Genomic DNA, 27,659 nt, shown 5'->3' on the forward strand with positions numbered 1-27,659 from the left:
TTTTACCACAATTAAAAATAGTTTTTTTAAAAAAGAGTCTCAAGTCCTTTCTGTGACCCAGAAGGACTCTCTGTTCCTCTGTGGAAGCTTTGAAAAGCATAACAGTGGCCTCAGGGCCAGTGTGTCCCTGAAGATTGCCCCAACCACATGAGGATGTACGGGAGATAAGAGAAGTTGAAGAGGGAAATTAACAGAGGCAGAGCGGAAACAGGGACAATGGGAGCTGTGGAAGCAAGAAGAAAAGAGCAGAGGACTGGGGAAAAACTTCTCTCTCCGCCCTCACGGATGGTATCTTGGGGCAAAGGTAATTAAAGGACTGAGAGTGAGGAGACACTCACAGTGTGATGAAGATGAGGTGGGCATGGAGGGTGAGGCCTCGGTGAGGACAGGGTCAAGATGAATCCAGCTTTACTCAGGGAAGGAATGGCGGGATTGCCACTCATGTCCAGTTAAAGGAAATCCAAAAATATATGTTACATGACAAGACCCATAAAAACGTCTATACCCTTAGCCTATTATCCAACTCCTAGCAATTTATCCTAAGGGAATAAGTTAACAGACGCAAAGTGAGACATACACAAAGATATTGTTTGCATTGTTATCTAAAGTAGCAAAAAAAAAATGGAAGAGCTTAAATAGCAAGATACGAGAAGTGTTTGTTAGATGCTAGTGGAGAAACTCAATGGCCTACTACAAGAACTTTAAAAAGGATCACTCAGAATGCTGTGTGATCTCATGGCAAAATGCTTTGAGCAAGCATTAAAAAGGAAAGAAAAAGACAAAATGGCATATACACTATGATGACAAGTGTGTAAAATGAGTTTGCAGGGGGACAAAGACTCGAGGGCAATATACAAGTAAGAAAAGAACTTAACTAAGGTGGCGAAGCCACAGATGACTTTACTCCAAATAGTTCTTAAATATTTTAATTGCACAAATAACATTTTAAAAATTTGAAAACAGCAAGATCCATCCCATAGGTTATCCAAGTGGTGTGGGCATCTGCAGGGTTATTGACAGGAGTGAGGAGGACCAATGGGCTCAGATACTCCTGTCTAAACCGAATGGATGTGAGTTCGTCTCCCAGAAGTATAGGGTGAGGGCGTAGGCCTCGCTGGAGATACAGTAGGTGGGGTGGTTGAAACCTCAGGTTCCAAGCTACAATTCTGGTTCTGCTGCTCGCTAATCATGTGATCTTGGGTAAGTCATTTAAACCCTCAGTCCTCTGGTTCCTTTCTTGCAATGATGAAATAACAATTATCTCCAGAGTTGTTATAAAGTCAACTGAGATATTTCAAAATGCCCAGCACACAGCACTCTCAAAATTGTAATCTATAGAGCAAATGACTTAAGGTGAAAAAATATGGTGAGAGGGCAAAGCGAGTGTAGGAGAAAGGTTAGGTCTCTGAGCAACAGGCAGGAAGTTTGAGACACTCCTGCCTGAAGATGAAGGTGGTTGGGCTAATCTTACACACGGGTGAATGGGGGTGATGAAAGTTCTGCCAGTCTGGGAACCCAGACTTCTGAAACGCTTGAGCCCAGTGTCCCATCTTTGTCTCACTAGCTGGCTAACTTTGCAGAAATCACTTAATCTTCCTGTTCCTCATTCCTTGGTCTTTATAACTGGGATTCATTCATTCATCTAGCAAACCTTTAGCTGAACACTTGGCATGCACAAGGTGCCATACTAGTTGTTCTGGTGATTAAGCTAACCTCCTGGACAGTTGATAACTTAGTGATTAAGAGCACAGCTCCGGAGTTAGGCAGGCCTGGACTTGAGCCCCAACTGTCTCACTTGCTAGATGTGTGACTTTGAGAGTTACTGACACTCTCTGGACTTCCACTTCCTCATCTGTAAAATGGAGGAAATGAAGGTTTCTGTGTCAGAGAGCGACGGTGAAGATCCAGTGATTTAATGGATGGTGAGCTCTTCAGCGCCATGCCTCGCAGGGACCAAGGACCAGAGCAGCTGTTAAAAAAGACGCCCCCCATCACCTCCCCAGCTTGTCCTGCAGGATCTGACAGTGGAGATTGTTCTCTAGAAAGTGCTGGGACCACGCCACAGGTACTGTCTCATGAGAACATGGATGAATTGCTTTCTTCAAAGACTTGAAGGACTGTCTGGTGCAAGAGGGGTTAGACACAGCAAGAGGATTAGACTAAGAATTTAGCAAAGACCAATATGATGAAGATTTTTCTTATAGGCAGAGGAGGGCAAAATTAGACAGGGCTACCTCAATAGAGGGTGAGCTCCCCATCGCCACTGATGTTCACACAGACACTGCACAGCATCCTTCTAAGACATTGTAGATATGATCCCAGCACTGTCCCACTGAAATATGTGACACTTAAGGTCACTTTTAATCCCGAAATGCCATGGGGAATCATTTCTAACCATGAGGAGCAGAGAAACTGCCATAGGAGAGGTGGAATTTGAGCTGAGCTTTGAAGGATGAGTAGGATTTTAATAGAATGAATAGAAACATTCCCTGCAGGGGGCACACTCTGCAGAAACGCAGGGAGTCCTGGGAGAACAGAGTGTGCTGAAACAGAGCAGCTGGTGTAGTCGATGACAAGGGCCCAGATAGAGGAGAGCAAAGTAAAATATGTACTGGCCCTGCCACACTCCCCTCACTGAGTAGGTGCCAGAACCTGATAATCTGCGAGAAAGCGTTCCTGTGGAATCCCAAAGCATCATACAACTGGGGAGTATTATCACAGTCATAACACTGCATGACATTCTCAATCCACAGCCCACCGTGGAGATCATTAGACACCAGCTTGGGACAGTCCCTGACTGATTCCATAGTGGGGGAGCTGCATGGTTTCTCTGAGGCTCAAGTTTCAGACCAAGGATTACAAAGGGGCCCAGGACATAGTAGCTGCTCCATCTTGACACTGGAGAAAGATCCAAAGTGAAGGACTAGGGTCTCCGCATGAGAGTCAGACCCTGAACACAGGACCCAGAGCATAGAGAACAGTGGGAAATGCATGGAATTTGGAGTCAAGAAACCTAGATTCAAGGCCCAGGCCTGCCCCTCTCTGGGTTTTACCTCAGGCAAATTATTTAATCCCTCTGAGACCCATGGCCTCATCCGTAAAGTGGAGACTCTACCTGAAATGAGAGGGACTGTATAAAAAGTGCTTTACTAAATTACAGAAATACTGATTGTTTTTATACAAACTTCTCTTTCTTGTCTGTGTCATAGGTTCTAACCTGGAGTAATGGCTAAGGAAAATCAGACTCTGCCTGAATTCCTCCTTCTGGGATTCTCCGACCTCAGGGCCTTGCAGGGTCCCCTGTTCTGGGTGGTGTTTCTGGCCTACCTGGCCACTTTTCTGGGTAACTCCATGATCATCCTCCTCACGCAGACCAGCCCTGCCCTGAACTCACCCATGTACTTCTTCCTGCGCCACCTCTCGGTGGTAGAGCTCATCTACACCACCAACATTGTGCCCAGGACCCTGGTTGACCTGGCCTCCCCATACCCCCGGGCCATCTCCTTCCAGGGCTGTGCAGCCCAGATGTACATCTTCATTGTTCTAGGCATTTCAGAGTGCTGCCTTCTCACGGCCATGGCCTACGACCGTTACGCCGCCATTTGCAGGCCCCTACATTACTCCACCCTCATGAACTGGCAGGTCTGCGTGGCCATGGTGGGTACCTCCTGGTTCATGGGCATCATCACAGCCACCACCCATTCCTCCCTAATCTTCACTCTGCCTTTCCCCAGCCACCCAATTATCCCACATTTCCTCTGCGACATCCTGCCGGTCCTGAGGCTGGCAAGTGCTGGGAAGCACAGGAGCGAGATCTCTGTGATGGCAGCCACAGTGATCCTCATCATGATCCCCTTCTCTCTGATTGTCACCTCTTATGCCCGCATCCTGGGTACCATCCTGGCAATGGCCTCCACCCACAGCCGCCACAAGGTCTTCTCTACCTGCTCCTCCCACCTGCTTGTGGTCTTCCTCTTCTTTGGAACGGCCAGCATCACCTACATCCAGCCCCGGGCAGGATCCTCTGTCACCATGGACCGCATCCTCAGCCTTTTCTACACAGTCATCACACCCATGCTCAACCCCATCATCTACACCCTTCGGAACAAGGAGGTAACAGGGGCCCTGCTGCACATGATGAAGAGGTAGATCTCCTCAACATGAAGGGATCACGGGATGTCTGCCCACTCCCAGACTGCTCCTCCTCCCAGCCTAACAGAGCCAAGCAGCACCCCAAAGAAATAAGGCTTCCTGGCAGAAAGTGTTGGAACTAAAACAGAGATACAGTTCTGTCTTACCTCCTATCCCACACCCCAGACTCACTGTCAGAGCATGAATTATTAAGACAAGGTAGAATGGAAGGGAATGCTGCCTGTGGGGAAGAACATTTAGTGTCTGCCAAAATGTTCTGGATCTTTGAGCAAGATGATTGTTGTGGCTACACCAGTAGTCAGAGGTCCTTGTCAGTCATGAAGGCAGATGTCTATGAACTTGACATCCAACTAAGTAACCCATCCAGAGCCCATGGGGGAGTTTGCCTGGCCCTTTGACCTAGTTTTCTTCCAGAAACACTCTGCAGTATGCAGTGTTATGCTCTGGATGCCTTTTAAAAGAAAGGGAGCTATTTCCCCTTGAATATTCCACATGAATATTCTTCCCTGCCTTTCCCCACCCTTGATTTTTGACATCATCCGTAACTGGTGAAAACATGTTCAACTGGACAAGAGAATCTCTCTGGCTTCCCTGTCCTCCTCCCAGAGGGTGCCATCAGCTTGATCCCATACCCCTTCCCCAGCACCTCAGACTGGGTGAAGCTCTGAGGCCATCCTAGAAAGGACCTAGAGAGTGGACACTTAACACTCATTGTGGCCACCCAGCATTTGCTCCTCTTTCAACGTCAATGTTTGGAGAATTCCCCACTTCGGTAGTCTGGCAAGGAGAAAAACCACCTCCCTCTGTTGAGCTGAGAATACTTCCTAGCCCCCCAGGCATGTGACCTGGTTCCACCAATCAGACGCACCCATGCCTGTCTGCGACTGAGTGGCTGGTGCCCACAAGAGGCGAGCAGCTGGGCTCTCTGTCCCTCCCTCCCTCCCCCTCTCTGTCTCTGTCTCTGTCTCTGTCTCTGTCTCTCTCTCTCTCTCTCTCTCTCTCTCTCTCTCTCGGGCGACAGCAAGGGAGGCTGCAGCAGCAAGTGTCTGGCATGGAAGTGGCATCTGGTGCCTGGTGGCAGCACCAGCAGATTCCTCAACTGACTGGTTCATGTTTGGGAGTTAGTCCCGGGAGCTTAGTCTCTAGCATGGTCCCCCATGGTCGAACAACGCTGCGTTTTGTTAATCATTTATTTTTCTGCTTCCTCATCCAGGCAGCTTTTGTTGCTGTTGAGAATTTTGACTGATACAATCGGTATGGAGGCTGGAGGCAGCACAGGGAAAAGCTTAACCCTGGTGTACTAGGAATGAAATGGTCTAGACGCTGTTTAGAAAGAACAGCCAAAGGGAACGTGTGGTCAGAGAACATCCTCAGACAGACACAGAGTCGAGGAGCCCAGACATATATGGCATTCCTGATATTCAGAAAATAACTGATAAGGTCCTTGTCTTCATGGGGTTCCCAATCTGATGGGGGTGGTCATGGGGAGAATGGAGTGGAGAGAGAACAAAGCAGCACAAACATACAATGAGAGTAATTATAAAGGTGTGTAAACGTGCTTTGGAAACTTAATGATTGATTACAGTTTGAGGGTGTTTCTGGAAGGCTTCCTGGAAGAAGAGGCTCAGGCAGTACTTCCAACCTTCCTCACATCACGGCACACGAGAAAGTGCTAATATTTGCATGGCACACCAGAGGAAACTGAAGGGGATTTGGAGGCATCCAGAGGGTTTGTTGGAAAAAATTCATTGTACTCTCATTTCACTACATAATTATAAGGAAAGTAAAATAGTCTGTAATATAAAAGTTTTTAAATACTGGTTTTACATTAAACTTCCAAATAAAGTATTTAAATTTTTAGAAAACTTCAGCTTTCTTCTGTGAATATAACTTTTTATATTAGATTTTGTGCTTGAGAAATGACTAAATACCTCCTGATAAGATCTTTGAGTATTGATTTCTTAAAATAACTGATGGTCACCATCAAAGAAAACTATTCACAGAAGTGGGCAGTAAGAAATGTAAAACTTTTTCAAAGTCATTCAAAATTTTACAATAGCTGAAATTAAATGTAAATATATATTTATATTTACTAGCTCATCCTCATCTTTCACTGACGAGTGGTAAAATTGAAAATTCTCATAATCGTGAAAAAGGATCGCATATCCACTCATGCTGGTTCATGTCAAGTGTTTCAATGCAGTACTGTGGGAGCTCTACTGTGCAGAATGGGCATGCATTGTCAGAGCAGTCAGCATGCAGCCAGCTTAGATGCCACGATAGGGCACATCAGCAGGTAACAGAAGAGGTATTGGACATACATGAAGAGAGAGATTCAGGACCACTATGGAGAGCTGAACTCTCCAGAAGCCCCCTGGACTCCCCATCCTCCAACTTGTGAAGGTTACACCTTGGGCTGTGCAGTGTTCCATAGGCACATGGAAGCCCAATTCCTCCACAGCTCCACGGGCCCCTCGTCCACAGTGGGCAACAGGACTCTCGAGAGCTAGCTGCTGGGGTAGACATGAAGGCTGCAGAGCACCTCAGCCTACTGAGGCCAAGCAGTGGCTTTCGCTCCTTTTTCTCAGCAACTGCAGAAACCTCAGGGTGCATCAGCAAACCCCACTCCTTTTACACTTCCCCCTGAGGAACCCCAGGCAAGGTTATTCATGGTCAGATGCAATGGAACTGGGAGCTCTGTCCATTCCAAGACTGCACATGTGTAGAAACCAAGGGCTAAGGGGATCACTCTCTTACAGAACACTTGCAATCCGTGTGGCCTTCCACTGGGCCATGATGCGCACTTTGGGAAGCTCAAGCTTAATACATTCATTCAGAAAATACTGTGTCAAGCTGTGTGCCAGGAATTTGGTGCAAAGGAGAATAAAACACAACCTAATGGGGACGAGAGACCAATTAACAGGTGATTACAATCTTACAATTTTATGTGAAATGTGTACCAAAGATATCAGCAAGACAAGATAGTAAGGAACACAAAGGGGAGGTCCTAATCCAGCCTGACGGGATGTCTTAACTGCAGTCTGAATGGCCAGGAAGGAGAAGTTATCCAGGGGAGAAGTAAGAAAGGGAATAGAATGTGCAAAGGTCCATAGGTGAGCGAGAGCATGGCCACTCAGGGCGTCCATTACAATCGAGTATGTGAGATACAGGGAAGTGACAAGAGAAGAGGGAGATGTGACCAAAGTTTTCGGGCTTTGAAGAGGGCAGTTAACCACAGGTCTCTCCCTTTTAGGTTCTCTATCAACTAGGAAGAGACACTGGAATAAGACAGAGAGCAAAAGATCAGCTTCTTTACTAGTCAAGTTGGATGGGAGGATAAGGCTTGAAAACTGAAGGTTAAAAGGAGCTTCTTGCTCCCACCTTTACCACCACCACGTCCCCAGTTACAGGCAGGGAGTCCATACAAATGACAGGTCACTGCAAGCAGGCCTGCCCCGAGCTCACCACCTGAAGCAGAAGAGAGCGGGTGCAGCCTAAGGCAGGCCGGCCTGAGAAGCAAAGCCAGGGGGCTCAGGATGCGCATGGGCAAAAATGCTTCCTACGGTGTCATCAGTCAGCCAGTTCACTCCCTCTCCCGTGAAGAAGTGAGCGAGCGGCTAGAGAGAAAGGCAGGAGGTGTTTCTACCCTCGATCCCTTCTGGAAGTGGAATAGGCCCTCCACCTTGTGGAAACCCAAGAAGCATGGTAGTAGGTGTGCTCCCGCCTCCACACAGTGTAGATCATGAAGGATGCTGGGGGTCACGTAAGAATTTGGGGACTCATTCTCAGTGACAAGGTCAGATTTGAGTTTTCAAAAGCTCATTCTAGCTGTGGTGTGAAGAATAGATAATAGTGGCAGAAAATAGACAGAGGGACCACTGGCGAGTGTTATCAGTCAGTGTGTCTAGTTGCAAACAGCAGAGTCCCGTCTGATCATCTTAAGCAGAGAGGAATTATTTAAAGACTTAGCAATGCATAGAGTTTCCTGGGAATGCAGAGAGCCAGGGTCCTCAGTGGTGGAGCCAGGGATGACATTCAACGTTCACAGGGGTGGCTCCAGTATCCATACAGCTGACACCAGAAGCTCGAGTCACACAGCACCACCCAGTGCATACTGATGGCACTTGGGACAAGACATCAGAACTCGACCACAGCCGCCCCCAAGAGCCAGAGGCCTCCCCGACCTGCTCTCCACATGGTAAATTCTGCATCCCCATCTGCCACACTGCTCGGCTCCAAATCAAATTATCACGCAGATGAGTCTGACTGGCAGAACCACAGTCATGCTGGTGCCCTAGCTGCAAAGGTAGCTGGGAAAGCACATTATCTGGCTTCTACTTTGGGGAGAAGGGATTCATAAAGCAGAAAACTTCCCAACCATTAGAGGAGTGTTCAAAAGGTGGTGGAAAGACAGAAAACAAGACAAACGTCCACCGGTTACAAATCCCACTGCTGTGACTGGAATCGAGGTGATTCAGCACACTCTCCGTTGAAACAAAGGGAGACATACAGTGTGGTGAGCTGGTAGAAATTTGAGGCATAAAGTAAGTGATTAGGGCCTGAACAGGAAGCACAGAAAGGCAGTTAAGCCAGAATGAGCAGTAATAATAACAGCTGGTATTGTTTGAGTACATACTCTATCAGTATGATAACATGATACTAACCTAGGACTAGTAATTGTCTTATTTAATTCCCATAAAAACCCTATGTGGTGGGTACAGGCCTGGGTCCCGATTTTGTGTGACCAAGAGCTTATATAATTTGAGACAGCCCTATTTAATAAAACAAAACTAAAGTACAAATATAAAATTAGGTGCAAATGTTTACTTAAAATGAAAAAAGAAATTACTGAAATTAGAATTTTTTTTTTCCTGAGGAAGATTCGCCCTGAGCTAACATCTGTTGCCAATCCTCCTCTTTTTTTTCTTGAAGAAGACAAGCCCTGGGCTAACATCTGTACCAGTCTTCCTCTATTTTGTACGTGGGACGCCACCACAGCATGGCTTGATGAGTGGTGTGTAGGTCTGCGCTAAAGCGGAGCATGTGGAATTTTAACCACTCGGCCACAGGGCCAGGCTCTAGAAATTGTGTATGTGTGTGTGTGAGGAAGATTCACCCTGAGCTAACATCTGTTCCAATCTTCCTTTATTTTGTACGTGAGATGCCTCCACAGTATGGCTGATGAGTGGCTGATCTTTTGGTCCCTGTCTTATTCCAGTGTGTCTTCCTAGTTGATAGAGAACCTATCTGCATCCGGGATCCAAACTCACAAACCCAGGCCACCAAAGTGAAGGGTGTGAAACTTTAACCACTCAGCTATGGTGCCTAGCCCTAGAAACTTTTTTTAAACTGGCAAATGCCACAAATGTGATATAATCCAAAAAAATAATATATTTTTGTTAATTAACTGCCTGATCCCCTCCATAATTCTTTTTTTCCTATCTTTTTTACGGTTTACTCTTTGACTAACTTCGTGTTCATATGATGATGATTTTGTGATACACTTTCTGCAGAGAGATTAGAAAGATGTTTTGTCTTTCCCCTAGCATGGTTGCTTGAAATTTGCTGTTCTTTTATTGAGAGTTTAGAAAAATTTCACAGCTCAACTCACTATTGGTAATTTTATATAAACTTTTAGGATTGTTGTCAGATTTGGTCAAACTCTTATGGAGTTTCTTTCATATCTTAGCTGTAAATTTTCACGGCATTTCAAGTTTTCTTGTGCAGTGAGTTATCTTAAACAGTCTGTGAACTGACCTCACTCCCCAGCCAGCTTGTCCTCAGGGTTCTCATTGTAGCAGCGTATTAAATTTATGTTTTCTTCTTTAATGTCAGTTTTTATGTCTAATCAACAAGAAATCTAAATCTTTTTTCAATGTGTTTGATTCCTTCTTCTTCATTAACTGGATGGTGTTCAAGTTTTCTATTTCTGCATAACAAACCAACACCAAATCTAGTGGCATAAAACAATGATCATTTTATTATGCTCCTAATTTCTGCAGATCAGGAATTTAGACCAAGCACAAAAAGATGGCTTGTCTCTGCCCCACAATGTCTGTGTCATCTACTGGGAAGACTCGATAGCTAGAAGGGACTCGAACAGCTGGGAGCAGAATCATCTAACAGTTTCTTCATTCACGTGTCCAGTGCCTGCGATGACTGGGTTTGTTGACCAGAACACCTACGCATGATCTCTCCATGTGGGTTGGGCTTCTCACAGCATAGCAGTTGGATTCCAAGAGGGAATGTCCCAGGAAAAAAGATCCAGAGCAAGCATTCCAAGAAAGCAAGACAGAAGCTGCAAGGCTTCTTCTGACCTAACCCTGGAAGTCACACAGCATCATTTCCACCACATTTGACTGGTTACAAGAGGGTCACCAAGTCCAGCCCAAATTTAAAGGTAGGGGCAATTAAACTCCACTTCTTGATATATGGGCATTGCAAGGTCATTTTACAGAAGTGCATGTCTGATGGGTGATATTACTGTAGTAATCTTTGGAAAATACTATCTGTTAGAGATAGATTATCAAATAATCCAAGAGCCTATACTTTACGCAGAATCTCTCTCTCTCTCTTAATGAATTACAGCTTGATTACAACTCATTTCTCCATATAAGAATAGTTTCTATTGACTTCATCATTCATCTTTATCACTTTTGTTTCTTATTTCATTCTTTTTACCTAGATTTTCTCTTAGTTCTCTTATAAGTAAGCTTGAAGAGGACCAAAGCAGGTAACTTCATATACATCCAAATCAGATGTCTATAGTTTCTCACTTTCTTATTGAAACATCAAAAACATCTAAAATTTCATTTAAAATGAAGTAGTTAAGCTTAACCAAATACTCTATTCCCATAAAAAGAAGAAAAAAATTAATGATGTGTTTATACTTTTATATGTTCCTGAATTACCAGATATGTTTCTGACAGGAAAGAACTTTTTTTTTACTTAGAGGAAGAAAATCAAATCCTTGCTCACAACTCTACACACATGGCGATTGGAAGATTTCTTTTCTGTAGGCTAACTTCCCAACTCATACGTTTCCAACCACATTTCTCCTCCACTACCCACATATTTTCAGTGCCAGGCACCAGCAAACACATTTTTATCATAATACACCTCTGAGCTTGCACTTAGTGTCACAATGCTGAGTGATATGTCACAGGCAATGGAAGGCACATTCCTCAAAGTCATCCCTGCATCAGCAATAACTTAACTATACTAGCAACATACGAGGATATGGTATAGCAATAACTACACTCAAAAGTGACTGTGAACCACGTAAACACAGCCCACTAAACTGAAACCTAATCTATCCCCAGCTCAACTTTGTCTTAGACCCAGAAATACCCATGGCCGCTTCAGCACCACCCACCAGGAGGGGAAATGTGACAGAGAGGAAGTCAGAGAGGAGAGAGACAGAAGTTACAACAGATTGCAGTTAAAATACATCACTTTTGCAATTTTTTAAGAACATATGACCATAGGAACAAATTACTAGAGCTCCTTCCAGGCCCTTATAAGGAGCCTATCTAAGTGAAGCTCTCCAAAAGTTTAAGCTTCACAGTAGATCCACTTCTAAGTGGACTTGTTATTATATCAGTTTCAATAAGATGAGGAAATCAAGGCATAGAGATGCTGAACAACCTTCTCCAGGTGACACAGCTAGGGAGTAACAGACTTGAGTTTCCGACACTAGACCCCACACTTTTAACTGTCTACACTATGAATTCCCCCTCTGATCATGTAAGTTTAGAGAAAGCAGGAAGATGAGGACAGACAAGACGCTAAGGAGGATAAACAGAGTGACAGGCAAAACAAAAGCTTAGTGGCACAGAATAGGAGGGGCAGGACAGCCTGGACCACCAGAAAGCTACTTCTCCCCTGAACTGGGTATGCAAATACTGAGTAAGAAAATGCATTTTTCCCTATCTTGTAAGTGGAAAACACTCCAGAATCGGTATACTTTCTCCTGGAAAGGACAGAAGTTCACCTTTCTTGTCCTGCCTCAGAGTTATATCAGCTCTAGCTATGCACCACCGTTTAATCCACTGGCATCTTGATCACCTCATCGTCCTAGAGGACACCACGCTGGCCCATTATACTGACCAGACTATGCTGGTAGCACCTGGGGAAAAGCAAATGGCAGGAATTCTATATATGCATTCATACCAGAGAGTAGGCAGTAAATCTCGTCAAATTTTGGAACCTATCACCCCAGTGGAGGTTTTCTGGCGATGTCAAGAGATCTCCTCAAATGTTAAGGACAAGTTGCCTCACGTCTTTTTCTCTACAGTAAGAAAAAGACCTCCTATGGTTCTCTGGATTGGGGAAGTAACATATAGACCATTTGGTTGTGCTGCTTCAAACCACTTATCAGGTATCTTAAAAGCCAGAACAAGAAAAGGCTCTCTAGCTGGTCCAGGATGCGGTCCTGCCATCTGGGCCTTCTGAACTACTCAGTGCACCCTAAGATGCTCAATGTTGGCGGCACTGGAACCTTTGGTAAGTCAAAGGGCAAATCACAGATTTGGGAGCCAAACCTTACCCTTTTGGTAAAATAATTAGTATCCTTTTATGAAACTGTTCTTGGGTTTCTTGTAGTCAGCATTATGTACTGAACACCTGACCACTGACTCCAGGCTGTCATTGGACTATATCGCTCAGCGTAGATTGGATGTAAATTGATGCTTCCAATCTAAAGTTAGTTATTCGCAGTAGCACTTCACCAACAAAAGGAACTACTAAGTTTAGATGGACCCATGCACGTCCTGAAGACACAAGAAAGTTGCATCTGCCTCCTTCCCCAGCAAATCACATCTAGTTCTTTCTAACAGGCCTGTGAATAGAATGGCCTTCATGGCAGGAAAGGAGGCCATGCACGACTCAACCAAAGGGGCTTCTCCTCACCAGCTAACCCAGTTACCACCCCTGCTGAGAAGTCACTTGCCATTCACTTTGATCTGGTAGTTAAAAACTTTGTGGGAGACAGAACTCCACCCTTCTCTACAGAAGCCAAATGGCCAAAACACTGGCTTTCCCTAAACTCTGACAGCGAAGACACAGGCCTGTGACCTGAGATAGTGCCTGTGGATGCATCTGCTAAGATTTTCAATCAAGCCCAAGTGATGCAAAGAGTAGAGGAAAGTTTACAATTCATTTCATGATGGCAGTGGTGGCATCCAGGGTCAAGAGACAGCAGCACCACACAGTGCCAGAAGAGTCGCCATAACCAGTGGTGGCAGTGGCAACAGCATGCTGACCAGACCACCCCTGTGGTATGACCCTGGCTGCAGTTCTGGTCTCTAAGGTTCTCTTGGTTCATGATCATTTTCTAAGCCTGCTTCTCCAGGGTTCCTATCAACTCTGCGAGCCACCAGAGTCAGTTTTTCTCCACCCCAGAATTCTTCAGTTGCTACCCCTTTCCTTCTTTCTCTCCCATGGCCCACAGGGAATGACCCATCTGATCCCTTCAGAATTATCCCCACTCCACAGCTTGCGCCAGGATTTCCTCATTTCCAAATCCCCTCTCTTCAAAATCCCACACACAGTTTCTCCCTTATGTCTCTTCAACATAGCACACTTTAGACTTTCCAGCAACTTTAGGGGAATTCTTTTTAATGAGAAAAGTCCCAAATTTTTAAGATATTAAAAACCTCACTGAAATTTACCATTCAACTTCCTAGAAAAGCAAATGTTAGTAATAGCAACCATAGTAGCAATAAAAATAGATTAGTTAATGGGGCTGGCCCTGTGCATAGTGATTGAGTTAGGCATGCTTAGCTTCGGCAGTCCGGGTTCATGGGTTCAGATCCCAGGCACAGACCTATACCACTCATCAGCCATGCTGTAGCGGCAACCCACATATAAAGTAGAGGAATATTGGCACAGATGTTAGCTCAGGGCTAATCTTCCTCGAGCAGAAAAAAGAGGAAGATTGGCAACAGATATTTGCTCGGGGCTAATCTTCCTCAGCACCAAAAAAAAAAATAGATTAGATAACACTTCACTATTTGCTATGCAGTGGGTAAGCAGTTTTTTTATATTTATTCATTTATCTATTCAACAAATATTTCTTGAACATCCATTCTGTGTCAGGCACCTCAAATACAGTGGTGAACAAGACAGACACATCCCTCTTTTATGGAACATATATTTTAGTGAAGAGAGAGAAACCATAAACAAATAAACAAGTTGATTTCAGGTAATGCTAAGTGATTTTGTAGCAAAGAATGACTAAGGAAGGTTACATTCAATCCTCACAGCAATCCTGTGAAACACAAAAGCTACATAATCATTATTTTACAGATAAGGAAATTAAGGCATAAAAGTGTTAAGAAATCTCCCAAGCTCTTGCAGATAGTAAATGACAGTCAGGATAATCTTGGACCTGCCTAACACCAACGACAAGCTCTAAACCACTGCGCCATAGTACCATCTGTAACCAGCCTTCTGGTCAACCCTCCTTAACCAGCTCCAAAGTCTCCACTCCTAGCCTTTCCAATAAAATACTGGACCCTATTCTACTCTTTAATGTCCCTTATTCCCAGGTATAGACATGGGCTCTCCATCCCCAGCCTTCCATATCGTCTTTTGCACTTACAGGATGGCCAACATTCACACAAGTACTAACAGTGGGTCTCTGGTCAAACAAAGGACTCACATCAGAGGAAACTACTATTTCCCAAGCGGCTTCCTTCTTCCCAAGTGGAGGTGATGGGAGCTTTCTACTTAGATCCTCACCTCCAACTGCAGTGCCAGCCCTGCCTGAAGAGCACCTGAAGGTACAGTTGTCAGATTCAGCAAATAGAAATACAAAACATCTAATTAAGTTTGATTTCCTAATGAATAATTTTTTTAATATAAGTATGTCCCAAGTATTTCTTTCCCCAGAAAGATAAAACGGTGCTAAATCCCTCAAGCCAAAGATTTCACGGGACACAGTTACACTAAAAAATTGTTTTTTATCGGAAATTCAAGTTTAACTAGGCATCCACTATTTTTCTGGCAACTCTATCTGGGGACCCTGAAAATAGGGGACCTCAGCCTTCAGAGCTGATGGTCACCATCTCAGGTGAGAGAAGCAGGAAGCCGCCCAGGGCTTAGCCAGTGCAATTCCACCAGGTCTTCCTCCTCTTTTCTCCACCCCCAGCTCAGAACAATGAGGAAAAAGCCTCTCCCCTTGTCTTGTTCAGATACCAACTCCACCAGGAAGTCATTCTTTGGGTCTGACGTTGATGCCCCACGTTGCGCACTCAGTCCAAGTGTGTCTCACCCAGTTCTTGCTAGACTGAGGGAAAGTGAGTTCGTGTCCTCCTCATCAGATCTTTTCTGCATTTTACAAAATTATTAAAGATCCACTCCTCACCCATCCTTAACTTTCCCAGGCTATGTTACTGAAGCTCATCTGACTTATAGTCCATTTTCTTGCCCTGAAAATTGAACTGCCCTCAGACTGTAAAACAACAAAAAATCTTTTGTGGGGCAATTTGGCAATATGTTTCAAAAGTTTGAAAACTGTGTATTTGTTTTGTCTCAGCAATTCCATTTCTAGAAGTTTAAGATAAGTATACAAAGATATAAGTACAATGATATCTATCTCAGCAATATTTATAACAAAAAAATTATAATTCCAATAATAGGAGATTGCTTAAAAATCATAGTACCTCTGTACAGTAGGATACTGTATGATATTCAAACCATGCTATACAAATATATTTATATGGTAAAATGCCACAATATAGCTTAATAAAGTAGAAAATAAAAGTTATAGAATAATTTAGACGGTATAATCCCATTTCTAGTTTTTAAAAATATTTATATATAAGTACACAGAGGGAAACAAGACTGCAATAATTTCCTGAGGATATTATTAACACCAAAATGTTAACGGCTGTTTTCTTTTCTTCTGGAGGCAAAATTCTCTGCAATGAACAGCGTTACTTTTATAAACTGGGGGAGAAAATCAAGCTCGTCTCCAGGCCCTCAGTCACTGTGCCCTGAGAGGCATTCCCCTGCATGTGCTGCTCCCTCTGCAGCTTGTTGACGCAAGAATGGGCTTCCCAAGAAATGTAACATGGTGCTGGCTCCCTCTGGCCAGCAAATCAAGGTGGCCTCCAAGGAGAAAGAGCGGACAGTTTTCAAGAAACAAAAGCATCATCTTGGGAGTCTAGGGGCCAGATCGGACCTTCTGATCAGAGTCAGGGAAAGAGATGTGTGTGCACTTCTACCCTAGGACCAGAGGAGAAAATGAAGAGCAAGTCCTTCAGCAGACGAGAAAGAAGCTAAGGAGAGAATATCAACATCTCAGGGATCCCAGAGGAGAAGTTTTAAGCCAGGAACCAAGTAACTAGACAGATGCTTCCAGACTCAAAGCAGCACCCAGCAAGACTTGGCGTCTGAGCTGCCAAAGCCAGACCATCTACTCCCAGCCCCTGTTCCTGCCAGGATCCACCTCAGACTTGGAGTAAAGGAGCTCTTGTTGTACCAGAGGCAGCAGACGTGAGAGACAAAGACTTGCAATGATGAGTCTGGGAGAAGGAGGAAGAGTGATGTCTCCAGGAATCAGCCCCAGGAAGGTCCAGGAATCTACCTCAGGGAAGACCAGGAATTGCTCAGTCGTCACACGAGACGGACACAGCCGCCTTCCCACCTCAACCTTCCCTCAACTGTGTTTCCCTCCTCTGCACCTACAGACACTGAAGTCAAGGCCGTAAGAACAGGCCCCAGAAGCAGAGCCCTGAGCAGATGGTCAGTGCCATGAGCCCTCGAGCCGCGCAGGCCAGGGAGCCCACACACCACACAGAGCAGACCAGACCCTTGGGGACTGCGGGGCCCAGCTTCTCCTCCTCCTTGAAAGTATCCAAGGATCAAGCACTTGTCTTCAAGAACCCAGGGGATCAAGTGCTCCAAAGGTATCTCTTCATGAGCAGCCTCATTGCCCCTGTGACCTCCTTGTTCCTCAGAGTGTAGACAAAAGGGTTAACATGGGGGTGACAACTGTGTAGCAGAGGGCAAGGATCTGGTCCGCGGAGAGGAGCCTGCCCAAGGCCCCATATAGGCAACAGTTCCAGTCCCAAAAAAGAGCATGACCACAAACAGATGGGAGGAACAGGTAGAGGAGACTTTTTGGCGTCCCTGGGATGACGCAACTCCAAGGATGGTAGCAAGGATACAGGCATAGGAGGCTATGATCAGTGAGAAGGGGGTCAAGATGAAGGCTATCGTGACAGCAAGATTGCCCACTTCACCCCAGAAGGTGCTCGCACTAGCCAATCTCAGCACAGGCAGCATGTCACATAGGAAGTGATGGATTGTGTTGGCACCATGGAAAGGCAAAGTGAAGATGAAGATGGAGTGAGTGATGCCAGTGATAATGCCCATGAGGTAGGAGGCGCCCACCATGCTCCCGCAGGCGCCCTGGTTCATCAGGGTGGTATAATGCAGTGGCCGGCAGATGGCTGCGTAGCGGTCATAGGCCATGGCAGTGAGCAAGCAGCATTCAGTGATGCCAAAGAGGGCAAAGAAATACAGCTGGGTGAAGCAGCTGGCAAGTGGGATGGTGGGGCAGGAAGAGAGGAGATCGGCCAGCATCCTGGGCACGATGGTTGTGGCGTAGAGGATTTCCACCATGGAGAAATGCCAAAGGAAGAAATACATTGGCGAGTTCAGGGTAGGGTCTACCAGGGTGAGGAGGTGATCAGGGAGTTGCCCAGCAAGGTCACCAGGTAGATGCACAGCACCCCCCAAAAGAGAGGACCCTGAAGGGAACCAAAGCCTGAGAACCCCAGCAAAACAAACTCAGTTACTGCTGTCCCATTGCCACCTCCCATGTCCCCAAAGCCAGACTGGAAGAAAGAGCTAGGAGAGGGCTTCTGCAGCAGCAGGAGGCGGCCAGGCAAAGAACAAAGGCTCCGGTGGCAGCAAGAAAGGCGTGGACTAGTCCACAAGAACATCCCACTCATCAGCAGTGGGGTGGGAATGCTGGCAATTCCCTCCCAGACAACCCCTTAGCTCAGAAAGCAAAGAAAACTGGGGAGTTGAGGGGGAACAGCAGACCTCCCTCGAGGCTGGGACCTTGAGACACCAGGGTGGTTTGTTCCACTCACCCACGTTCCAGGTTCTGGGAGCAAAGAGCTGGGACAGGTGGAACTGCTCCCTTTGAGAAAGCAGCAGAAAATATGACAGAAAGGTGGGTGAGCAGACAGAATAAACTCAGCTGGTAGAAGGAGGATGGAAGAAAGACAGACCCACTGTGAGGCAGGGGAAGAGCTGGAGTGACAGCGAAAGCAAGAGAAAGAGAAGACACAGGGTCAGAGGCTATGCGGAAAAGGTAGGTGGGGCTTTTACCTGCACCTGGGTCCCCACAGCCCTCAGAATGCCACTCCCCAGCAGCACATCACAGGAGCTCAATCCCCCCAAGGGCCTGATTCCCAGAGCAGAGGATGGAGAGGTAGGGGAGGCAGGGGAAGCTGAAGAAGGGGGAAGGGAGTTTTGCCTGGGGACCAGAAAGAAGGAAGCAGTTTCCTCCTGCCCCATCACCGTGCCTAAGCCCGTGAGAATTCCCTGCTGTCAGTCCTGGGGTCTGGAGTCCCCACCCCAAGGATGATGAAGAGACCACCACAATGCAGACGAGTTGGGATGTGTCCAGGGTCCCTCAGCAGGGCCTGAATGAAGCTGGGCTCAGAAACCAAGCATTCCAGCTCCATGGCCAGTGTCCATCTGCTGAACTGCTCTGCCCACGCCCCAAGGGCTGCCCTCTGCCCATGGACCATTCCCAGAGTTAGTCCCTAGGCTTCTTCTTTCCAGCACCTGGAAAACACTTTCTCAAAATCCTTCTGTAAAACAGTGCTAATACTCAAAGAAAAGAAATTGCTAAAATAGCAACAGGTCTGACTTCTGGTAGAACTTCCCAACCCAGCCCAGGGGTTCAACTCTCTCCTCAGCTGCTGAGGAAGCTTTAGAAATAGGAAACACTCAGATCTCACCTGGAGTAAATGTTGTCCCCAACAGCAGGGGATGAGAGAGGGGACTGAGAAGATGCCTTGAGCCCTAGTGGCTCAATGAATAAGGACCAGAGACAAATTGCAGGTCCTTCAAATTATGTGTATCACTGAACCAGGAAAGAAGCTTTTCCTCTTTGCTGCAGTTTCCCTCCTGTTTAGTTTCCTATAAATATCCTCCTAATTCAAGGCAATCTCTCGTTTGGTTGGGTTATTTTCTGTTTTAGGCTGCAAAAGTTTATTTATTAAGAATTTCAAATAACTTATGTAGATAGTTCACCCTCAAGGAAGGGAGGCATAACTTCCCCCACCTTAAGTGTGGGCTACACATAATGACTTTCTAGAAAGAAGCAGAAAAAAGAGTAGCTTTACAGTGGAACAACCTGATAAATGCCACCTCAACCAGGTGATCACGGTCAACATCAACAGTGTCAAATCACACTGACAGTCTGTAGCTTCGATCTGATGTGATGTGAATGGCACATTACCTGTGTCACCTTCCTTCTAAAACCCATAACTCCAGTCTAATCATAAGAAAAACGTCAGACAAATTCCAATAGAGGGACACGCTACAAAACATCTGACCAGTACTCCACAAAACTGTCAAGGTCATTCAAAACAAGGAATGTCTGAGAAACTAACAACTGAATATAATTTGGTATCCTAGAAGAGAAAAAAGGACATAAGGCAAAAACTAAGGAAATCTAAATAAAGTTTGTGACCTGAGCTAACATCTGTTGCCAATCTTCTTTTTTTTCTTCTTGTTCTCCCCAAAGCCCCCCAGTATATAGTTGTATATTCTAGCTGTAGGTCCTTCTGGCTGTGCCATGTGGGATGCTGCCTCAGCATGGCTTGATGAGTGGTGCCATCCACGCCCAGGGTCCGAATTGGTGAAACCCTGGGTCACCAAATCAGAGTGCACAAACCCAACCACTTGGCCATGGGGCTGGCCCCCATTATTGGTTTTTTTGGATAATTTTTAAAATTTGTATTTGTGGACTTCTCTTTTACACTTAAATAAGTCCCTTTAGCATTTCTTGTAAGGCTAATTTCTTGGTGATAAACTCCTGTAGTTTTTGCTTGTCTGGGAAACTCTTTATCTCTCCCTCCATTCTGAATGATAACCTTGCTGGGTACAGCATTCTTGGCTGTAAGTTTTTTCCTTTAAGCACTTTAAATATATTGAGCGACTGCCTTCTATCCTATAAAGTTTCTGCTGAGAAGTTAGCTGATAGCCTTATGTGGTTTCCTTTGTATGTAACTTGTTCTTTCTCTTGCAGCTTTTAGGATTCTCCCTTTATCTTTAATTCTTGATATTTTAATTATAATGTGTCTTGGTGTGGGCCTCTTTGGGTTTATCTTGTTTGGTGCTCTCTGTGCTTCCTGTATTTGGATGTCTGTTTCCCTCCTTAGGTTCAGAAGGTTTTCAGCTATTAATTTTTCAAATAGATTCTCTTCCCTTTTGTCTCTCTCTTCTCCTTCTGTGACACCTATAACATGGATGTTAGTGCACTTGATGTTGTCCCAGAGGTCCTGTAGACTGTCCTTGTTCTTTTTAATTCTTTTTTCTTTATCTATTCACCTTGGGTGATTTCCTCTAGTCTTTTGTCCAGCTCGCTGATCTGTTCTTCTGTATCATCTACTCTGCTATGGAGTCCCTCTACTGAATTTTTCATTTTCAGATTGTAGTCTTCATTTCTTTTTATATTATATTTATATTGGTTCTTTTTATATCTTCTAATTCTTTGTCGAAGTTCTCACTGAGTTCATCCACTCTTCTCCCAAGATCACTGAGTATCCTTATGACTATTAGTTTGTACTCTTTGTCAGGTAGGTTATCTCTGTTTCATTTAGTTCTTTTTCTGGGGTTTTTTTCTCTTCCCTTACTTGGAATGTATTCCTTTGTCTCTTCATTTTGCCTCTTTCTCCATGAACAGAAACTGTCATTATTTGCAGATGATGTGAGTTTATATATAGAAAACCCCAAGAATCCACCAAAAAACTTTCAGAAGAAATAACTGAATACAGGAAAGTTGCAGGACACAAAATCAACATACAAAAACTAGCTGCATTTCTACAAACAAACAACAGAAAGAGAAATTAAGAATACAATCCCATTTACAACTGCAACAAAAAGAATAAAATACCTAGGGATAAACTTAACAAAAGAAGTGAAAGACCCGTACACCAAAAACTATAAAACAATTTTGAAAGAAATTGAAGAAGACACAAAGAAATGGAAAGATATTCTGTGTTCTTGGATTGGAAGAATTAACATAATTAAATGTTCATTCGTCCTAAAGCAATCTAAGATTTAATACAATCCTTATCAAAGTTCTAACATTTTTCACAGAAATAGAACAAATAACCCTAAAATTTATATGGAACAACAAAAGACCTCGAATAGCCAAAGGATTCCTGAGAAAAAAGAATAAAGCTAGAGGTATCACACTCCCTGATTTCAAAATATAATACAAAGCCATAGTGACCAAAACAGCATGGTACTGGCACAAAAACAGGCACACAGATCAATGGAACAGAATTCAGAGCCCACAAATAAACACACACATCTATTGACAGCTAATTTTCAACAAGGGAGCCAAGAACATACAATGGGGAAAGGAAAGTCTCATCAATAAATGGTGTTGGGAAAACTGGACAGCCACATGCAAAAGAATAAAGGTGGACTATTAGCTTATACCATACACAAAAATTAACTCAAAATGGATTAAAGACTTGAATATAAGACCTGAAACCATGAAACTTCTAGAAGAAAACCTAAGCAGTACACTCTTCATCAGTCTTAGCAGCATATTTTCAAGTACCATGTCTGACTTGGCAAGGGAAACAATAGAAAAAACAAACAAATGGGACTATAACATACTAAAAAGCTTCTGTACAACAAAGACAACCACCAACAAAACGAAAGGGCAACCTGACAGCTGGGAGAAGATATTTGGAAACCATATATCTGAGAAGGGGTTAATATCCAAAATATATAAAGAACTCATACATCTCAACAAGAAAAAAAACTAACAACCCGACTGAAAAATGGGCAAAAGATCTGAAAAGACATGTCTCCAAAGAAGCTATACAGATGGCCAACAGGCACATGACAGGATGCTCAACATCATTAACTTTCAGGGAAGTGAAAATCAAAACTACAATGAGATATCACCTCACTCCCGTTAGAATGGCTATAATTAACAAGACAGCAAGCATCGGAGAGGATGTGGAGAAAAGGGAACTCTCATGCACTGCTGGTGGGAGTGCAAACTGGTGCAGCCACTATGGAAAACAATATGGAGATTCCTCAAAAAATTAAGAATAGAGCTACCATATGACCCAGCTATTCCACTGCTGGGTATTTATCCAAAGAACATGAAAGCACGAATGTGTAAAGATATATGCACCCTATGTTTACTGCAGCATTATTCACAATAGCCAAGACTTGGAAGCAACCTAGGTGACCATCAAGGAATGAAGGGATAAAGCAGATGTGGTATATATACACAATGGAATACTACTCAGCCATAAAAAAGAATGAAATCTTGCCATCTATGACAACATGGATGGGCCTCGAGGGTGTTATGCTAAGCGAAATAAGTCAGAGGGAAAAAGTCAAATGCTGCATGATCTCACTCATAAATGGAAGATAAAAACAACAACAAAGAAACACATAGAGACAGAGATTGGATTGATGGTTACCAGAGAGGAAGACGGGAGGGAGGAGGGTGAGAGGGGGGATTAGGCACATGCATGTGGTGATGAATTGTAATTAGTCTTTGGGTGCAGAACACGATGTAATCGACACAGAAATAGAAATATAATAATGTACATTCAAAATTTATATAATGTTATAAACCAATTTGCTGTAATAAAAACATTTCTGTTGTTTCCAAAAATTAAATTAAATTTTTTTTTAATTTAAGAAGTAAAAATAAAACATTAAAAGAAAAAGATGGAATTTGTTTTAATGTATTAAGTGCAACTTACTTTCAGCTAATTACGCCTACTCACATCTTTGGAAGTGTGTTTATCAATGGAGTAATTTTGCAAGTTAGTCAAGAGTGAATGTTTCTGATTATCAATGTGCGTTTTTTAAACGTGTGCGTTTTTCAAACGTATGCGTTAGAGACAGGCTTGAGCAAAACAGGAGTGATGGGCACTTAGGTTGTTTCCAGGTTTATGATGTTGAGTATTGCTACAATTTCCAGTTAACTAGAGTTAGAAATGAAAAACGGGAGAGAATGGGATAGAGTCCGGGAAATGGACCCCAAAGGGCAGACTTTTGCCGAAGAGCAGCATGACTCTCCGCGGTTTGTTCAAAATGGGATCACATCGCCCCCGTGTGGTGAATCTCCGAATAGCCACGTTCGATGCCGTCCCCTCTGAGCTGTGAGAGATGGTAAAAGGAATATTCCTTGAAGACCCTCTACTGATCCAAACTCCAGTCTACAGAGGAGGTAACTGAGTTCTCAAAAAGCTCCTTTGGTTTACCCAAGATGGCTCAGAGAATTAAGGGCAGAGCTGAGACAGGAATAATACGCGTCATTTATAGTCCGTGGCATTGTTGCATAAATCACTTCACTTAATCCTGACACGACGAGGTTTAATTAATCCCACCCTACAGATGGAGAATCCAGTGAGAGAGATGAAGTATCTTGCCCTGGGCCACACAGTCTGACTGCAGCTCAAACACAGTCTATCTGCCCCCAAAGCCACTGAGCTCTATTAACCCAGCCTCCAAACCAACGCCCACCCCACATGTCTTTCTAATGTGTCTGCATCTAGATCACAGAAACAAGATGCCCTGCAGACATCTGCTCTAATTCCATCGTGTTATCAAAGAGGAAAGAGAGATGGAGAGGGGATATGATTTTTCCACAGTCACCAAGAGTCAGAGCGAGGGCTGGAGCCCATGTCTCCAGGCTCCTCATGTAATGCCTTATCTGGCCTCTGTCCTACTTACCCATCTACTGCAACTCTGTGTGCATGTGTGTGTGCGTGCATGTATGTGCAAGAGTGCCCAGTAGGTGTACATCTGTGTGCAGGGATGTCCTGTGTGTGCATGTGTTACATACGCATACATGTGTGTGTGCAGGGACCATGTGGCATATAGGAAGTGAGCCAGGAAAACCCCAGAGTAATCCCCGCAGGTAACACGAGCTTCTCAGATTGACGCCTGCCTGTTTGCAGAGCCTTGGGGTCAAAGATCAAAGAGTTTAAGGAAGAAAGGGGTCCTTGGTGGTATAAGGTATGACAACTTGGCCCTGAGGGACCAAGGGTGTCTCAGTAGGTGCAAGATCCCAGGGTCATACTTCGCTGAGGTCCACTGTGCAAGGCTCAGACAGACATACGAGGCCACTAGGGGGTCAGACAAATAGGCAGAGCTCAAGCCACAAGCCCCCTGCCTCCCCCAGGACAGGAAGCCCAGGGAACCAGGAAAGGATATACCCCAACTAAGCAGGCTCTTCCATACTCCTGCCTCAGCAGCTGAGCTCCACTTCTGGGTCTCTGCATGGACCGTGCGGAGAGGGAGCCAGCACACTGAGGGAGGAGCAGAGATGCTATAAGAAGTAGCATTGGCAAAAGAGGGGAAAGCGTGGCCAGAGACAAAGGAGGGACTTCCCTGATGCCCCTCAGGTGGCAGCGCCCTGAGCACCAGGGAGCTCATGCCAGAGCACCTTAGGGCAGGGTGTGAGAGCACAGGACCAAGGCCACAGGCCCTGTGAAAACACACACCCCTGACACGGAAGAGCCCACTCTTGCCTCAAGTAAGATGTTTTCATCCAGGTAAATACGTAGGTGAGGTGATTTCCACCAAACCAGATTTCCCATCCCTGGAACACACCTGTTTGCTGTTCTCCTGCCTGAGAACTTTCCTCACCTTCCCCTGAAGTTTACGTCCTGTCGCCCCCTCCAGGCCCAGCACATCTTCTGAGAAATCTCTTTTGATTCTCCCAGAGAAACTACATCGCCCCACGGCCTTCCTTCTCATATTATCTCAAAACTTAGTAACTTAAAACGACGAACGTTTATTAACTCACTGTTTCTGACTCGGGAATCCGGCATGGCTTAGCTGAGGGCCTGCAGCTCTCACAAGACTGCAATCAAGATTTCAGCCAGGCTGCCCTTCTCCAAGGCTCCACTGGGAGGGGTGTGCTTCCAGGCTCACTCACCAGGCTGGTGGCAGGCCTCAGGGGCTCCCTGGATGGGGACATCAGTTTCTTGCCATGCGACATCTTCCCGGGGCTGCTCACACCATGGCAGCTCCTTTCCCTCTGAGTAAGTGAGCAAGGGAGAGAGTAAGAGAGAGTGAACAAGGTGGAATTCGCAGTCTGTAACCTAATCTCAAAAGTGACGTCCCATCACTTTTGCTTTTTACTCTTAGTTAGAAGTGCGTCACTGATGCTAGCCCCGAAAGGTCCAGGTTACAGAAAGACTGTGACTTCTGTCTTGTTCACTCTCTCTCGCTCTCTCCCTGGCTCGCTCAGAGGGAAGGCATTGGCCATGGTGTGAGCTGCCACGGAGAGGCCCAGCGGCAAGGAAGTGATGTCTCCATTCCCTCACGAGGAGGTGGTTACATGAGGCCTGGAACACCAGGAGGTGGGGATCGCTGGGGGCCAGCTAAGGGGCTGCCTGCCACACACGGGCACCTCTGCTACAGTGGACACTGCCTGAGCCCCTGCTGAGTCTAGCACTGCGTTGAGTAAGCACATTTATGAAGTCCCATCATCCACTTACCGAGCCAGGCACTATTCTCACCCCTGCAGATGAGGAGGCCGAGGCCAAGAGAGGCGATGTGTGTGACTTGCCCAAGGTCCCATCAGTCAGTGGTGGAGCCAGGATTCAAACCCAAGCCTCTGACTCCCAGTCCAGTGCCCTCTCTACCTCAACTGCCTGCCATGGATCACTTTCCAAGTTAGATCCTGGCTTCACCACCTGCAAGCTGTGTGACCGTGGGCACGTTGTTTAACCTCTCAGAAGCTCAGTTTTCTCATCTGTAAAACAAAGACAATTCCTACCTTGTAGGGTTGTTGCAAGAATTAACATAATGTGTGAAAAGCACTTACACAATGTCTGGTGTATAATAAGAATCAGCATTATTTCACATGAATCAGGGGAAACAGAGAAAGTGAGATTACAATGTCCATGTTCACCCTGGACTGGGAAGACAAAATTTCAAAATCAAGAAAAGCTACCCAAAAGATCCCAAGATGGAAGAAAGCATGGGATCAGAGGAAAAGTTCCTTGAAAGTGACTGCTTTTGGAGGGAAGGCTTAGGAGGCCCTGCTCTCCCAGCCTCGAGGGCCAAGAGAGGGCTTTCTTGGTCAGGTCCCGTGACATTTCTCAGAACAACATTTTTACTCAGGTGAAAGTAGAAATTGGTAGTATCTGCAGCATCCGGGATGTGTGCTGATGGGGGGACAAAGGGGGAGCCAAGGAGAGGGAAAATGAACTGAAGAACAATGTAAAAATGAGAGAAAGGGGACCAGGGGCTGTTGGCCAAACCCACGAAGCTTAGAAGATGAAAGTGGCCTCAGCTGAAAACACTGGGATTGGACCCAAGACCTAGAATTGTGGCGACCTCCCCCCAGAGACCGTGAGAAAACACACAAGTCCGGGAAGTCCGCGTCCCCCTAACCCCAGACCTTCCTGACGCTCCCGGGCCAAGCTTTCTCTTTGCGGGAAAAATGAGAGAGTGAAGATCTCAGAGGTGCTAAGAACTCCTGAGAGAGAAAGCTTGGGGAAGGGACTGGCCTCTCCAGGCCAGGAGATCCTTGTAGTTCTAAAGGTCTCAGCAGTCAATGGCATGCATCTTAATGCAACTGGGTGATTAACAAAACTTTCTCCCCGCGGCTGCTGTGCAAGTTTTAATTAGTTCCCCGGGCTCAGCCAGGCTCTCTGTTTCCCTCAGGCCTGCTCCCGAGCTCGCAATCCCCAGTGCCTCTGCAACAGTAATTACCTGCTCCAAATGAGAATGTCTCTACCCGCACCGAGGCAATCAGGACCACAATAACTCCGCAATTATTTTTGTCCCTCCACATTTTTAAAAAATAAAAAGTTTGCAGCCTAGCAACGAACAGAGCACTTCAGCAATTTCCTTTTATTACCTCATTTGATCCTCACGCCTACCCCAGAGACAGGCCTAGCAGGTATTACTACCCTGTTTTAGTGCTGGGGAAACTAAGGAGCCACATGACTGCAAAGTCTCTTGGCCCACAAGGATGGAAGTGGGACTTGAAACCTGGAAGCCCAATCCCTGCCTCCTCATCCACGACACTTCAATATGCCACCGGGTCCTGCCCATCTTGGGTCCCCTCTCCCACCAGCTCTGTCCCCGCATCTGTTACTTGTTCTCTGAAAGCCCAGCTCCTTCCAACACCAAGAGGCCACAGCGTCCTACATGGCGACCCAGAACAGCTGACCTCCTCTGAGAATCCTCCTACCCCTCACAGCCTGGCCCCTCACCACCTGGCCAAGCCTCTGGAGCAAGGACGA

The 27,659-nt window shown here is 45.4% G+C and overlaps 3 protein-coding genes across 4 annotated transcripts in view; 1 reads left to right on the plus strand and 2 right to left on the minus strand.

Annotated features, from left to right (window-relative positions):
- LOC139083404 (olfactory receptor 6C2-like) overlaps positions 1-25,277 on the minus strand; it is a 152,761-nt gene extending 127,484 nt beyond the window's left edge. Inside the window, exon 1 of the mRNA XM_070619626.1 lies at positions 25,205-25,277. The gene's annotated coding sequence lies outside the window, so the exon portion shown is untranslated. The remainder of the gene's footprint in view (positions 1-25,204) is intronic.
- OR10P1 (olfactory receptor family 10 subfamily P member 1) lies at positions 72-6,017 on the plus strand. Of its 2 annotated transcripts, XM_070619624.1 has the most exons (3): positions 72-304; positions 1,803-2,065; positions 3,210-6,017. In XM_070619624.1, exon 3 carries the CDS (start codon positions 3,226-3,228, stop codon positions 4,147-4,149), a length of 924 nt encoding a protein of 307 aa, XP_070475725.1. In that variant the 5' UTR covers positions 72-304; positions 1,803-2,065; positions 3,210-3,225; the 3' UTR covers positions 4,150-6,017. The 2 variants fall into 2 exon arrangements, with proteins under 2 accessions (XP_070475725.1, XP_070475726.1); XM_070619625.1 differs by lacking the exon at positions 1,803-2,065.
- LOC103560214 (olfactory receptor 10P22-like) lies at positions 17,052-17,984 on the minus strand. Its single transcript, XM_008534208.1, is given in 4 exon segments — positions 17,052-17,137; positions 17,140-17,187; positions 17,190-17,849; positions 17,852-17,984. Coding segments are annotated over 4 exon segments (927 nt in total).
- Positions 25,278-27,659: the final 2,382 nt, after the last annotated feature.

This window comes from Equus przewalskii, chromosome 5, assembly GCF_037783145.1.
Source record: "Equus przewalskii isolate Varuska chromosome 5, EquPr2, whole genome shotgun sequence".
Lineage (NCBI taxonomy): Eukaryota > Metazoa > Chordata > Mammalia > Perissodactyla > Equidae > Equus > Equus przewalskii.